Below are 16,581 nucleotides of genomic sequence, written 5' to 3' on the forward strand. Positions count from 1 at the left end.
TCATTAAATCGCAATTGACAAGGTTCCACCGCATTTGCTCAGAAAACTCAGATTTTGAGACTGCAGTACATAATTTATTTACAGCATCACAGCATCGAGGATACACAAAAAGATTTCTCAGATATATTAAATCAAACGTGTAAATGAAAATGGAAAAGAAGATGTAGTTTGGAACAAAATAAACAGAATAAAAGCATACAAAAATATAGAGTAAAAGAAACTTATAGAAAATAGATAAAGAAAAAGACAAGAGGGAATATCAGAGCGCTTTATAAAAAAAAGCTTGCAGCTAGCAAGCAGAGAAGAGGTCAAACGTTTGAGAAAAACAACAGGCATAAGAAAGGATCATTAAGAAAACCATGAGTGTTTGAGACAGACAGGATATCGCTGTTGGTTGTTTTGGGAAGTGTAACGATTTCTGAAAGAAATGGCAGCGTTGAGAATAAAGGGACCCAGTGGCGAAGGAGACATGGCCAGTTTAAGGTGCTACAAGATTCTGAGGCCAGCACGTACGGGAACAGATGTGTTAGACAACTGCTAGTATTTTAAGTGGACAGGATATTGCTGTAAATTAATTTCTGAGAAAGAGGGAACAAATGGGGTTTTGCAAATGTGGCAATCTTGAACAGGACGGGTATATTTTGGGAAAAAGGAGACGAGTGGTTTTAAAATGTATCACAGCCTTGATCCAGGTGCAGGACAGCGAGGTTTTATTGAAATGTGACATATCTATAAGGGACATTATGAGACAATGCTTTGTGGTTGAAATGTGCTGGAGAGGCAAATTCAAGAGTATAAAGCCTCGAATCACCAGTGGCAAAATCAGAACTCAGAGAACTGACAACCTTAGAGCATTCGGTTCGAGTTTATTCTCAGATCCGTTTTGAGTCAGCTCATCGGTCCGTGGGGAACAGAAGAAGCTGGAAGACCGAAGAATAAGAACAGCCACCAGCTATCAAGACAGAAGAATCGTTAACGAGAGCTCTTGGAGTCTGATCAGCTAAAAGAGATCTTTCAATACAAAGGAATTTGTTAGGATTTTGTAAAGGCAAATAAAAACAAGTTTTATTTTCACTCTAAACCGGAAATAGTGGTTTATTTCAAACCTAAACCTGAAACAGTGGTATATTTTAAATCGGAACTGAAATAGCTTTTTACCCAAAAGACTCACCAAGACATTCTCAACAGCTCCACACCCTTAAGGGACATTGAGTGGTAAGTGAGTTAAAATTCTTCCTTGTAGGTTTGGCATCCTATAATAACTTGAAAAAGAGTTTGAAATAGGTTAGTTCCCACCTGGTATCAGCAAGGGAGTCTAAGAGATAGAAGACCTGAGAGTGGCCAACTAGTTAAGAAGTTATAGGATATAGTAATTCAGAAAGGATTAATATATTTTTCTTAGCGAAAGTTGAGCACAAGAATACAGGTTCCAGCACCGAACCCCGATGCACATCACTAGTCACCAGCTGCCATCCTGAAGAAGACCCCTTTATCCCCATTCTCTGCCTTCTGCCAGTCAGCCAATCCTCGATCCATGCCAGGATCTTAGACTTAACAGCATGGGCTCTTAATTTATCTAAGTCTCCTATGCGGCACCTTGTCAAAGACCTTCTGGAAACCCAAATGGATCACATCCACTGGCTCTCCTTTGTCTAACTTCCCTTATACCTCCTGAAGGAATTCTAACAGATTTGGCAGGCATGACCTCCCCTTGACGAAGCCATGCTGACTCAGTTTTATTTTGCCATGCACTTCCAAGAACTCCGTAATCTTATCCTTAATAATGGACTCTAAACTCTTATCAACAACCAAAGTCAGACTAATCGGTCTATAATTTCCCATCTTCTACCTCCTTCCCTTCTTAAACTGGAGTGTTACATTAGCCATTTCCCTGTTCTCTGGGGCCCCTTGACTCCAGTGATCCCTGAAGCATCACCACCTATGGCTCCACAACCTCTGCAGTTATCTCCTTCGGTACCCTGGGGTGTGGTCCATCCGGTCTGGGCGATTTATCCACCTTCAGGCCTTTCAGCTTCCCCAGCACCTTCTCCTTAGTGATGGTGACTACATTAACCTCTGCCCCCGACTTTCTTTCCTCCACTCCCAGTTTTCTCTTTCCCTCTCCTCTGTTGGATCGCCCTCCTTGCCTCTAGATTTGGAGCATCTTGTGAAGGCACTGCTGGAAGCACTGCTCCAGTGCTTTTGAGATGCCTGCTCCAGGTTTTTCAAGTTTCTGAAGCCTTTAGCAGGTAGAAAGAGTGCGGGATAGCCAACAGCTCATGGAAAGCAATGGCATGCACGGTTTCACAAGCGCTGCCAACACAATTGATGGCCTAAGCAGTCAATGGCCCAGCCCACTGAGAGCAAAGTGTGGAGGGGAACTCATCAAGGACAGAGGGTCAATCAAAGCTCACTGGAGGGAACATTCTGAAGAACCCCTCGACTGAGACTCTGTCTCTGGCTTTAACGTCCTCAAGTCCATTCCCCAGTATCCTGTCCGGCTTAGTCCCCATGGTACATCTGGAGCAGAGTGAAAAAGCCATTCGACAGCTCAAAAACAACACAGCCTCTGGAGCAGAATGAATCCCTGCTGAAATTCTGAAGCATGGCGGGGTTACACTCCTAGCATAGCTACACAATCTCATATTCCTCAGAACATAGAACAGTACAGCACAGAACAGGCCCTTCGGCCCTCAATGTTGTGCCGAGCAATGATCACCCTACTCAAATCCACAAATCTACCCTATACCCGTAACCCAACAACCCCCCCCCCCCCCTTAACTTTACTTTTTAGGACACTACGGGCAATTTAGCATGGCCAATCCACCTAACCCGCACATCTTTGGACTGTGGGAGGAAACCGGAGCACCCGGAGGAAACCCACGCACACACGGGAAGGACGTGCAGACTCCGCACAGACAGTGACCCAGCCGGGAATCGAACCTGGGACCCTGGAGCTGTGAAGCAATTGTGCTAACCACTATGCTACCGTGCTGCCCATCTGGGAAGATTGATGCATGCCGGGGGATCTCAGAGACACTGTGACTATATTGAAGTCAGTCAAGTCAGATTGCGGTAATTACACAAGGGGACTCCCTGCTGTCTGCCACAGAGACAATCATTGCCAGGATCCTCCTCAATGATCTCCTCTTAGTGGCAAAGAGTCACAGTTAGGTTTTCTCCCTTCGCGAGGCATCAAAGACATTCTACACTACGTGCCAAACTCAAGCAAAATGCAAGGAACAGCACCAATCACAGTCTTTTCTTTTTTTAAAATAAATTGCGAGTACCCAATTATTCTTTTTTCCAATTGAGGGTCAATGTAGTGTGGCCAATCCATCTAACCTGCACATCTTTGGGTTGTGGGGGTGAAACCCACGCAGACATGGTGAGAATGTGCAAACTCCACATGGACAGTGACTCAGGGCCAGGATTCGAACCTGGGTCCTCAGCGCCACAGTCCCAGTGCTAACCACTGCGTCACATGCCGCCCCTCACAGGTCTTTTCTGACTTAACAAAAACACTTCACACTGTCAGTGATCTTATATTCAGCATGTTCCTCAAATTTGGCTGTCCTCAGAACTTGGCCACAATCCTCCACCTGCACCCGATGACACACAAGCCATGAACCTCATCAATGGAAACATCCCAGACCCTATCTCAGTGAAGACTGGGATCAGACAAGGCTGTGTCACTGCACCAACCCTCTTCCCTGTCACGGTAGCACATTGATTAGCTCTGTTGCTTCACAGCACCGGGGACCTGGGTTCAATTCCCACTTGGGTCACTGTCTGTGCGGAGTCTGTACATTCTCCCCGGGTCTGTGTGGGGCTGCCACAAGTCCCTAAAGATGTGAGGTGAATTGTTAGGTGAATTGGACATTCTGGAGTGTGGCAACTCAGGAATTTTCACAGTAACTTTATTGCATTGCAACATAGAAGATACATAGAAGATAGCAGCAGGAGGAGGCCTTTTGGCCCTTGGAGCCTGCAAGGCTACTTAATGTTAGCCTACTTGTGACACTGACTCACCTCCAGCAAATTACCCACGGGTGTGGAGATAATCGACAGGACAGGAAACCAACACCACCTTCAAAACAAAGCCAGATTCAGTTCAACCTCAGACATCAAGCTCCAGTCTGTTAAATCCATCCATCTGCCTTGATTCTATAATCTCATTTTCCTCATCTGGGAAGAATGATGCATGCCGGGGATCTCAGAGACACTGTGACTATATTCAAGAAGAGACAAGTCAGATTGTGGTAATTACACAGGCGACTCCCTGCTGTCTGCCACAGAGACGATCATTGCCAGGATCCTCCTCAATGATCTCCTCTTAGTGGCCAAAGAGGTCCTTCCAGAGTCACATTTAGGTTTTCTCCCTCCATGAGACACCAAAGACATGATCTACACTACGTGACAAACCAAAGCAAAATACAAGGAACATCACGAATCACAGGTCTTTTCTGACCTCACAAAAACACTTCACTGTCAAACTGATGTTTAATTCAAATTTGGCCGTCCTCAGAACTTGGCCACCATCCTCCGCCTACACGACGATGACACACAAGCCATGTTCCTCATCAATGGAAACACCCTAGACACTATCTCAGTGAAGACTGGGATCAGCCACGCCTGTGTCACTATACCAGCCCTCTTCCCCTTCATGGTAGCACAGCGGTTAGCACTGGTGCTTCACAGCACCAGGGACCTGGGTTTGATTCCCACTTGGGTCACTGTGCGGAGTCTGCACATTCTCCCAGTGTCTGCGTGGGTCTCCCAAAAGTTCCGAACGACGCACGGAGAATTGTTAGGTGAATTGGACATTCTGAATATTCCCTCAATTTACCCAAACAGGTGCCGGAGTGTGGCAACTAGGGGATTTTCACAGTAACTTCATTGCAATGATACACAGAAGATACATAGAGGATAGCAGCAGGAAGAGGCCTATTGGCCCTTCAAGCCTGCAAGGTTACTTAATGTATGCCTACTTGTGACACTAATAAAGATTATTATCTTACCTCCAGCAAATTACCCACAGGTGTGGAGATATTCGACAGAACAGGAAACCAACACCACCTTCAAAACAAAACCAGAATCAGTTCAACCTCAGACATTAAACTCCAGTTTGCAGATGTCTGATCTGCTTGTTCAATCCATCCATCTCCCTTGATTCTATAACCATTAATACTCTTGTCTCACAAACTTCTATCAAACTCAGTTTTTTATAGTTTCTAATGACAGAATATGAATAGAATTGCAGATTTCACTATATTTTCTTAAAAGTGATTTCTGACATTGCTCCTTAACAGCCCAGTCTCAGTTAGACAAATAAATATAACTGATTTGGTCATTTAAATGGTGACAATTATTTTACTCTGAACTGGTAATGCAACACAATTTCAAAACCATAATAATAATTTGAGTAAAGTGAAGTGAAAACAGAAAGTTGTGGAAATGTGAAGTGAAAACAGAAAGTTGTGCAAATCCTCAGCAGGTTTGGCAGCTTCTGTGAAGAGCGAGAAAGAGAGTTAACATTTCCAATGCAATCTGATTCTTCTTCAGAACTGAGAGTTTGCAGCACTGTGATTCCATTTGACAGACATACTGAATGTGAACTTTGTGGTTCTTACAGATATCTGGCTGTAAATCTGATTTCAGACCTTCCTCTGAACACTTTGCAACCTCAGCTCATTGTTCTTCACTAAAGACCCGGATAGAAAATCCCGCCACAAGATGGCGACGGCCGCCAGGTGACCCAAAAACCCGTCAGGTCAGAGCCCACCCCCTCTAACTATACAAACATGGCTGCCTCAACGCTCCGCGCCAGGAACAAAAGACTCGAACTCCATTCCCAAGATGGCGGTGGTCGCCGGGTGACCCGGGAGCGGTTACCGGAGCGGAAACCCCGCCTACTTTCTCTTCCCATACCAAAATGGCCGTTCCATCACTCTGCTCCACAAAAGACCCGAGTTCCATTCCCAAGATGGTGGCTGTCACCGGTTGCCCCGGGGCCTGTCACCCGGCAGGAAGATCCGCCCACTCTCTCATCCCTAACCAAGATGGCCGCCGCAGCGCTCCGCTCCAAGGACAAAAGACGCGACTTCCTTTCCCAAGAGGGCGTCCGGTTGCCGTAGAAAATCAACACCCGAACTACCGTCTTCCTATTGGTCGGCACTTGCCGTCAATCACTCCCCAGCCATTGTGAGCTGGAGCATGCGCAGTGCAGGTATGAAGCTGGACTCAGGCGGGTGAGTGGAGGCCCCAAACAAGACCCATTGGTTTTATTGTCAGTCTGCAGACAGGAGCTGGAGAACTGAACCCAGGCAGAGGAGAGGGAGGGAGAAAACTGGGAGTGGAGGAAAGAAATGGTGCACATGGGTTTGGATTTCAGCCCAGGGAGGAGGGAGAGTGTGTGGGACGGGGATTTACAGCTTTGGGGGAACAAGAGAGGAAAAAATGTTCCAGAGAAACTAGAATTGTCTGTTCAGAATTTATATCCTGGACTGATGGTGATGGCTTTTATAAACTCCTTTTACAGGGGGTTAGAAGCGGAAGATTGGCTGACAGAAAACTCAAACCAAACATCAAGATCTGACAGAGTCACTCAATTCTTTCGAACCTGAATATCACAGTCTTTGAATGTGGAAGGAGTAATGTTTGTCTGTTCAGTTTGTGGGAAAAGATTTTAAACATCAGTGTGATTGGAAAAGCACAGAGACGCACATACATAGTAAGTGTTCCATGAACTGACCGTGGAAAGAGCTTTCACCAGTTACATAGTCAGCAAAACCATCACACCATTCACAGTGGGGCGAAACCGTCCATGTGTTGTGTGTCTGGACAAGAGTTCAACTTGTCATTCAACCTGGAGAGACACAAGGACACCGGCACCATGGAGAAACCGTGGCAATGTGGGGACTGTTGGAAGGGATTCAGTTACCCTTCTGAACTGGAAATGCATCGGCGCAGTCACACTGGGGAGAGGCCATTCACCTGCTCCACCTGTGGGAAGGGATTCACTCGGTCATCCAGTCTGCTGACACACCAGTATGTTCACACAGAACAGACACCTTTCAAATGTTCTGAATGTGAGAAGAGATTTAAAAGCAAAAAGTATCTGTTGAGACACCAACACATTCACAGTGAGGAGAAGCCATTCCTCTGCTCCTTGTGTGGAAAGGGATTCACTGCTGCATCTAACTTGCAGAAACACCAGCGAGTTCACACTGATAAAAGACCTTTTAAATGTCCAGACTGTGGAAAGTGCTTTAAAACTTCCGGGGAAGTGACCTGTCATCAACGTGTTCACACTGACGAGAGACCATTCAGGTGTTCTCACTGCGGGACTGGCTTCAGGCGATCATCTGACCTTACTGTACATCAGCGAATTCACACTGGGGAGAGACCGTTCACCTGCTCTGTGTGTGGGAAGGGATTCATTCAGTCATATCACCTACTGAAACACCAACAAATTCACTCTGACCTAAAATCTTTTAAATGTTTTGATTGTGAGCAGAGCTTTAAAAGCAGCAATGGTCTAGTAATGCATCAGCGAATTCACACTGGGGAGAGACCATTCAGCTGCTCTGTGTGTGGGAAGGGCTTCACTCAGTCATACAACCTGCTGAAACACCAACGAATTCACTGTGATATAAAACCTTTACAATGTTTTGCCTGTGAGCAGAGCTTTAAATGCAGCAATGGGCTGATGATACACCAGCGAGTTCACGCTGGAGAGAGAACGTTCACCTGCCCCAAGTGTGGGAATGGATTCACTGACTGAATCACCAGCGACTTGATGAGTGTCTGCAGGGATTGGATTCGGATGTTTTTCCTGCTGTCAATCAGATACAGGACTGAATGTGTGGGTTAACCCTGAGGTGTGTAAGAAACGTGCCGCAGTCGCTCTCTTCCATGGTTCAGAGCTCCGAGATACAGACAGAAGGCTCCCTAACAATTGTGTTTAGAGGCAACAAGATTAATGATGAATGCTGGAAACTTCAGATTTTAGTCCGGGAGTCAGAGTTTACCCAAAAAGGGGGTCCATGTCTTGATAATTTTGAAGAGTTTATGAAAAACAACAGGTTAGATGCGGTACACCAGCTAAATCGGCAGAAAATACATGTGACCCATAACAGTTGTAAGGCTCCTTCCTGTTTATTGCCTTATTTTCACTATCTTTTATTTTGCCATTATTATTTTTGATCCACGGATGATTAATGGACATGTCTTTAAATCAAGCAGGATTAATGGACATGTATCTTTACGTCTATCTTTACGTCAAGCAGGATTAATGGACACGTATCTTTACGTCAAGCAGGATTAATGGACATGAATCTTTAAGTTAAGCGGTAGACTTCAGAAGTTACTGGAGAGAATACTAGTTCCTGCTGGTTTGAATGCTGATCTCCTGGGCTGGAAGTGTCAGCCTCCTCGGAATGGATTACTGATCCCGGATCAGGAGGATGGTGATCTCCGGGGCTGGAAGTGACAGTCTCCTCAGAATGGATTACTGATCCCGGATCAGGGGGATGGTGATCTCCGGGGCTGGAAGTGACAGTCTCCTCGGAATGGATTACTGATCCCGGATCAGGGGGATGGTGATATCCGGGGCTGGAAGTGACAGTCTCCTCGGAATGGATTACTGATCCCGGATCAGGGGGATGGTGATCTCCGGGGCTGGAGGTGACAGTCTCCTCGGAATGGATTACTGATCCCAGATCAGGATGGTGGTGATATCCGGGGCTGGAAGTGACTATCTCCTTGGAATAATTTACTGATCCCGGGTCAGGCGGCTGCAGATTTCCATGGTTGGGGGTTCTGATCATTTATTTAACTATCTATTTATCACTGAGTGTCTTTAAGACAGAGATAGATAGGTTTTTGTTAATAAAGGGATCAGGGGTTATGGGGAGAAGACAGGAGAATAGGAATGAGAAAAATATAAGCCATGACTGAATGGCGGAGCAAACCTGATGGGCTGAATGGCCAAATTCAGTGTTCTTCAAACATTTTTTCCGGGACCCATTTTTACCAACCGGCCAACCTTCAGGACCCAACCCAGCCGACCTTCGCGACCCGCGCTGGCCGACCTGCGCGACCCACCATTTTCTCTTACCTTGTTTGCTGCTGACAAAAATGGAGGAAATGGTTTGGGTCCCTTTGGCCCTCGTACACGTTCCTCCAATGGAACCTGTTGGATGAAGGTGAAGCCTTCTGGTGTTGGAAAGAATGGAGCCTCCATCTGTCCAAAGTTTTGAATTTTTTTCCTGTAAAGTTTTATCAAATAAAACTGCTTCAAGAAGACCACCATCATACCGGTACCAAAGAAGAACCAGGCAACATGCCTCAATGACTACCCTCCGGTGGCCCTGACTTCAGTCGTAATGAAGTGCTTCGAGAGGCTGATCATGAAGCGCATCACCTCCATACTTCCAGAACGCCTTGATCCACTGCAATTCGCGTATCGCCGCAACCGGTCCACATCAGACGGCATCTCCCTGGCCCTACACTCATCCCTAGAGCATCTCAACAACAAGGACTCCTACATCAGACTCCTATTTATTGACGACAGCTCCGCCTTCAACACCATAATCCCAGCCAAGCTCATATCAAAGCTCCAAAACCTGTGACTTGGCTCTCCACTCTGCAACTGGATCCTCGATTTTTCTGACCAACAGACCACAGTCAGTAAGAATGAACAACAACACCTCGTCCACAATAGTCTTCAATACTGGTGCCCCGCAAGGCTGCGTATTTAGCCCCCGACTCTACTCCCTGTACACACACGACTGCGTGGCAAAACTTGGTTCCAACTCTATCTACAAGTTTGCTGACGTTACGACCATAGTGGGCCGGATCTCGAATAACGACGAGTCAGAATACAGGAGGGAGATAGAGAACATAGTGGAGTGGTGTAATGGCAATAGACTGTCCATCAATGCCAGCAGTACTAAAGAGGTGGTAATTGACTTCAGGAAGCAAAGTACTATACACACCCATGTCAGTATCAACAGGGCTGAGGTGGAGATGGTTAGCAGTTTCAAATTCCAAGGGGTGCACATCTCCAAAAATCTGTCCTGGTCCACTCACGCAACGCTACCACCAAGAAAGCACAACAGCGCCTATACTTCCTCAGGAAACTAAGGAAATTCAGCATGTCCACATTAACCCTTGCCAACTTTTACAGATGCATCATAGAAAGCATCCTATCTGGCTGCATCACAGCCTGGTATGGCAACTGCTCAGCCCAGGACTGCAAGGAACTTCAGAGAGTCGTGAATACCGCCCAGTCCATCACACAAACCCACCTCCCATCCATTGACTCCATCTACACCTCCCGCTGCCTGGGGAAAGCGGGCAGCATAATCAAAGATCCCTCCCACCCGGCTTACTCACTCTTCTAACTTCTTCCATTGGGCAGGAAATACAGAAGTCTGAGAACACGCATGAACAGACTCAAAAACAGCTTCTTCCCCACTATCACCAGACTCCTAAATGACCATCTTATGTACTGACCTTATTAACACTACACCCTGTATGCTTCATCCAATGCCGGTGCTTATGTAGTTACATTGTATATCTTGTGTTGCCCTATTATGTATTTTCTTTTATTCCCTTTTCTTCCCATGTACTTAATGATCTGTTGAGCTGCTCGTAGAAAAATACTTTCACTGTACCTCGGTACACGTGACAATAAACAAACCCAAATCCAAACCCCCCCCGAATTTGTAAAAAAAAAATGAATAAATGAAAAAAAAAATTAAATGAATAAAATAAATGAATAAAAACCACTTCAGAACTTGTAACTGTTCAGAACTGTTTTTTAAAAAAACATGTTCGTGGCCGCTTGCTGCCGCCGTTATGAAAAGCCGGCTGCTGCGTGGGGATTTGCGCGATCAGGAGCGCCGCGGACAACGGCTCCAGACACCCGACCTTGACCCACCAGTGGGTCGCGTCCCCGACTTTGAAGAACACTGACCTAATTCTGCTCCTATATCTTATGGTAATTTTGTGGCTCTTGCTGGCTAGGATCTGTGTTCAACCTTTACTCAGCTGTAGGTTTACATATGGGTCCTCAGATCCTCCCCACCCTCTCACATTTATCTTGTTTCAGGTTCTGTGCTCGAGACAAGTCCTTGGCAGAGAAAGCAGGACTGTCCTGTGTTTGTCAACCCAGGAAGCTTTCTTCACAAGAGAGAGGGAACTATTCCGAACAGAGGCAATACATTTAAGATTTTATACGGTTCTTGGACAAGGACGTGTTACAGATCTTCCAACCTGGAGAAGGGAATATCCTTACTAACTTCTCACAACTGATTTCTGACTAACCCAGCTATTTCTAAGCTGTGAGCTTGTTTTCCTAATTTCTTGATTATAAACTGTAGATAACAAACTAAAGCCAGCAGAATGATCACAATCAGCAACACAAACCCTTGAGCTGTCATCACAAATACAAGTCAAACATTTCCAGTAAAATGTGATAACCATCTACTCAGATTCATCCTCCCCACCTGCAGGTCATCCCTCACAATTCTAAATTATTGACATGCCGCAAATACAACATAAAATATGTTGTAAATATCTCAGCAGGGATAGATAATTGAATCCTTTACCACAGTCCTCACATTTCCACAGTTTCTCCAGAGAGCCAGAGATAGTTACAGCAATGTCCATACACAGAACACATTTAATATTTTTCCACACTGTCACTGGTGCACTGAGAAACCATCGACGCATTCACACTGGGGAGAAGCCGTTCATTTGCTCAGTGTGTGGGAAGGGGTTTACTCAATTAGCAGGCCTCGCATTGGCTGTGTACGTGGTGAAAACTATTTCAACAGTCAGTTTACTGAAACATTCTCATTCTGGTGTGTGTGTCTCTTGGTGTTTTTCCAGTCACACGAGTTTGAAAGCTTTTCCCAGACAGAAAGGCAATAAATGTATTTTTCTAGATTCAGAGGTCCGTGATATTCAGATTCTGATTAATTGAGTTCCTGTGTCAGATCTTGATGTGATGTATTGGTTTGAGTTTCCCATCTGCAAATCCTTCCCAATAAATATCCTGTAAAAGGAGTTTACAAGAGTACCCAGTGTCAGTCCAGGATAGAAATTTTGAACAGACAATTCCAGTTTCTCTTGAACATTTTCCCCTCTCGTTCCCCCAGAACTGTGAATCCCCGTCCCACACACTCTCCCTCTTCATTGGGCTGAAATCCAAAAATGCTTTGGCGAATTGTTTCCGGATCCTTTTAACGATCTGGAGATAAATTCACTCATGATTTGTCACAGACATGAATCTGAATCACCCTGATTGAGCAGACACAGTAACAGACGTTAACCTTGTGTCCAGAACTGACTCTGGAGATTTTCTCAGTGACCCTCAGTCACCATCATTGAGATTAACTTTAAATTCCAGATTTTATTAATTGAATGGATTGGAGCCGATGTCCCCAGAACATTTTCCTGTCTCTCTGGGTGACTAATGCAGTGACATTGTCACTGGGTCAGTGTCTCCCCCCTGGTCTCTATGAGGTTGTTTGTGGAGAAAAGCCGGAAGTGACGGAAAGTCACTGACTTCTCACTTGGTCTCTCACAATGTCCAGGGAATGATTGACGGCATCTCCGGGCCAATAGGGAAAGTGGAGGCGGGACTCGTGGACCGAGCGGGAGTGACTGGTCCGCCAACCAATCCGAGTGAGCGAGGGCCGGGCTGGGCTCGGTCGTGTGAGGCATGCGCAGTTAGAGGCATGCGCAGTGATTAATGGCGGCGCAGAAACAGTTCTTTCTCGGTTCGATAATCCGCAGAGGTGGGTATGGCGGAACCGGTGGGAGCTAAAGATCAGGGGGGTAGGAGAAGGTTTGTAAACATGTTATATGAACCACAAACCCATAAAAAACAACCTACCGATATCCGGGATGGTCCCCCCGCCCTTTGCACAGAGCAGGCCGCAGCTTTCCTCAAATGCAAACCCGGGTTAATGTCCGCCATCTTTGTCGGGGGCACTGGTAGCAGGGTGGAGCATGCGCAATGCGGAATCGCCATCTTTGTTAGGGGCAATCGTTTTTTAAATTACCCAGTAACAGAACAAATTGACCATTAAACTGTTTCACTTTTCCACCTCCAATTTCGTATCCATGACGCCGAACAACGATATCAGGTCAATGAGAATCATTTGTATTCATATTGTGTCTTTAACAGAAAAAATCTGTCTATAAAATCAAAAGGAAAAGATGATGGTTTCTCCAGCAGATAAACTGAGACTAAAGTGGAGCTGGGCTCTGTAACTGAGGGGGAAATAGGTGGTCTTGGAAATGATGTGGATATGTGGTCAAAAGCTGTCCTACAGCCTCAGACAGTTAACAAGTAGAGGGATGGAGTTAGTGGTTCGAGAGTGAAGTTTGTGGTGGTGACTGGAGAGAATGGCTTCAGCCTTCCCAATGTTTAAAGCCAGAAATTTCTGCTTCTGCAGCACTTGATGTCAGACAAGCCAGGACAGTGTGTGTAAATTGGAGATGAACGAGGAGGTGATGATCTTCACTTGCACCTACTGTCCGAGTCCATCCAAGCAGCGAAGGTTGATGGGTTAAAAAATTCTGTCAGAGTTCTGGTCAAGCTGTAGATGTAGAAAATCCCTCTTTCACCCTCTGTTTCTTGCACCCCCCTCTCTCTCTCTCTCTCTGTCTCCCTCTCATCCCCTCCCATCGATGCTAGATTATGTGTAATCCCAGATTGGGTGCTAGGATCCATTCCGTAAATAACAGTAGTAAACCAGCCTGATTTTTATGACAATCCAGCAATTTTCACAGTCACTTTCCTCGTGCCGACCTCACAAATTACCAGATTCATTCAGCAGAATTTTACAGCTTGCCTTTGTGTTTCTGTGGGCTCTCTCTCACTTCCTTTTTTCATTTTTGAAATCTATATCACAGAATATTAGAAAGGGGAGGATTTGCAGTCGGGAAACTGAAACTAAAGATCACATCAGGATCTCATGGACGCGTCCAATCTATTGTAACCTGAATATCATCGGATTTTGAAGATGGAAGAAAAAAGCAGCATTCACAGTGAGGAGAAACCGTACACATGTTCTGTGTGTGGACGAGGGTTCAAGCGATCATCTGGTCTGTCAAAACACAAATGTAGTCATGATGGGGAGAAGCCGTGGAAATGTGGGGATTGTGGGAAAGGATTCAGTTACCCATCAGAGCTGGAAATTCATCAGCGTGGTCACACTGGGGAGAGGCCATTCACCTGCTCGGACTGTGGGAGGGGATTTACTAAGTCATCCATCCTGCTGACACACCAGCGCACACACAGTGGGGAGAAACCATTCACCTGCTCTGACTGTGGGAAGAGATTCACTCAGTCATCCACTCTGCTGAAACATCAGCGAATACACACTGGGGAGAAACCATTCACCTGTTCTGTGTGTGGCATGGGATTCACTCAGTCATCCACCTTGCTGACACACCAGCGAATACACACCAGGGAGAAGCCATTTACCTGCTCTGATTGTGGGAAGAGATTCGCTCACCAATCCACCCTGCTGACGCACCAGCAGGTTCACACTAAACAGAGACCATTCATCTGCTTCGAGTGTGGGAAGGGATTCATTAATTCATCGCACCTTATGATACACCAAAGAGTTCACACTGACGAGAGACCTTTTAAATGTCTGGACTGCGGGAAGTGTTTTAAAACTTCGCAGGAACTGGTCTCCCATCAACAGGTTCACACTGATGAGAAACCGTTCAGGTGCTCTCACTGCGGGACTGGGTTCAAACGATCATCTCACCTCACTGTACACCAGCGCACTCACACAGGAGAGACACCGTACGCCTGCTCCAAGTGTGGGAAGAGGTTCACTCAGTCATCCGCTCTGCTAAGGCACCAGCGAATTCACACGGAGAGAGACCGTTCATCTGCTCTGATTGTGGGAAGAGATTCATTCAGTCATCCAACCTACTGACACACCAACACGTTCACACTGCAGAGAGACAGTTTACCTGTTCCTAGTATGGGAAGGGATTTACTCGTCATCCGCACTGCTGAGACACCAGTGAGTTCACTGGTAACTACAGTGATTGAATTTCGTTGTTACTCACATTGAGAACTGAGCCCTGTTCATTGAGGTCTGTTTCTGCAGATGTTAATACACTTCAGACCAGTCATAAAGACTAATATTCTGGACAAAAATAAATTATGCCATCTTTATGTTAAACATGCTGCGTCGGGTATTTTTAATATCTGAAGGGTTCTCCTTTTGAGCGGCTCTAACCCTCCGATCTCCTCCATCCTCGCCAATAACAAGTGTGAGGAGCTGATGGAGCTTCTTTCTCACTGAGATTGAGACAATCTGATCAGCTGCCTCTGCTGCTTCCTCCCTCTCACAAACCCACCGGACCAAACTGTCAGTGAAGCTCCCCCTTGTCCAAGATCTGAACTCACATCTTTCTCCAGTTTCTCTCCTGTCCCCCATCAAACCCTCTCATTGCCCATCCTGTCCATGAGACCTGTCCAAACCCTCCCATTGCTCATCCTGTCCATGAGACCTGCCGCTATCAAACCCTCTCATTGCCCATCCTGTCCATGAGACCTGCCCAAACCCTCTCATTGCTCATCCTGTCCATGAGACCTGCCGCTATCAAACCCTCTCATTGCCCATCCTGTCCATGAGACCTGCCGCTATCAAACCCTCTCATTGCTCATCCTGTCCATGAGACCTGCCGCTATCAAACCCTCTCATTGCCCATCCTGTCCATGAGACCTGCCGCTATCAAACCCTCTCATTGCCCATCCTGTCCATGAGACCTGCCCAAACCCTCCCATTGCCCATCCTGTCCATGAGACCTGCCGCTATCAAACCCTCTCATTGCCCATCCTGTCCATGAGACCTGCCGCTATCAAACCCTCTCATTGCCCATCCTGTCCATGAGACCTGCCCAAACCCTCTCATTGCCCATCCTGTCCATGAGACCTGCCCAAACCCTCTCATTGCCCATCCTGTCCATGAGACCTGCCACTATCAAACCCTCTCATTGCTCATCTTGTCCATGAGACCTGCCGCTATCAAACCCTCTCATTGCCCGTCCTGTCCATGAGACCTGCCGCTATCAAACCCTCTCATTGCCCATCCTGTCCATGAGACCTGCCTCTATCAAACCCTCTCATTGCTCATCCTGTCCATGAGACCTTCCGCTATTTCCCTTTGCCCGGATCACCTGACTCCCCACGTTATCCGATATTGTTAATGGTTCTGTCCCTCCCAGCGTTAAATTCACTCGCATCATCCAACCTAAAAACAAAACCCTTGACCCCATCATCCTGGCAACCTACCGCTCCATCTCCAATCTCCCTTTCCTTTCCAAAGTCCGTGTACTCGGTGTTCCCCAAGGATCTATCCTCGGCCCCTCCTATTTCCCATCTACAAGCTGCCACTGGGGGAAATCATCCAAAAGCACCGAGTTAGTTTTCACATGGACACTAACAACACCCAGCTCTACCTCACCCCAATCCCTCTCCATTCCTCCACTGTCACTAAATTATCAAACTGCAGCCAGTTTGCGCACAGTAAG

At 46.3% G+C, this 16,581-nt stretch overlaps 1 protein-coding gene and 1 long non-coding RNA gene across 3 annotated transcripts; one reads left to right on the forward strand and one right to left on the reverse strand.

The window, feature by feature from the left end:
- Positions 1-266: 266 nt before the first annotated feature.
- LOC119960223 lies at positions 267-5,722 on the reverse strand. 2 transcript variants are annotated; one of them, XR_005459340.1, is made up of 5 exons: positions 5,634-5,722; positions 5,022-5,079; positions 4,033-4,090; positions 1,172-1,262; positions 267-1,011 (listed from the first exon to the last, which is right to left on the reverse strand). It is a non-coding gene; the product is annotated as an uncharacterized LOC119960223 (long non-coding RNA). The 2 variants fall into 2 exon arrangements; XR_005459341.1 differs by lacking the exon at positions 4,033-4,090.
- Positions 5,723-12,674: 6,952 nt separating this feature from the next.
- LOC119960222 (gastrula zinc finger protein XlCGF8.2DB-like) lies at positions 12,675-15,227 on the forward strand. Its single transcript, XM_038787988.1, has 2 exons — positions 12,675-12,812; positions 13,936-15,227. The coding sequence occupies exon 2, from the start codon at positions 14,046-14,048 to the stop codon at positions 14,973-14,975; it is 930 nt and encodes a 309-aa protein (XP_038643916.1). The 5' UTR covers positions 12,675-12,812; positions 13,936-14,045; the 3' UTR covers positions 14,976-15,227.
- The last annotated feature ends 1,354 nt before the right edge of the window (positions 15,228-16,581 follow it).

This window comes from Scyliorhinus canicula, unplaced genomic scaffold (genome assembly GCF_902713615.1).
Source record: "Scyliorhinus canicula unplaced genomic scaffold, sScyCan1.1, whole genome shotgun sequence".
NCBI lineage: Eukaryota > Metazoa > Chordata > Chondrichthyes > Carcharhiniformes > Scyliorhinidae > Scyliorhinus > Scyliorhinus canicula.

Coding starts and splice junctions, on each gene's coding strand:
- LOC119960222 (XM_038787988.1), top strand. CDS start 14,046: ATGGAAGAAAAAAGCAGCATTCACAGTGAGGAGAAACCGTACACATGT.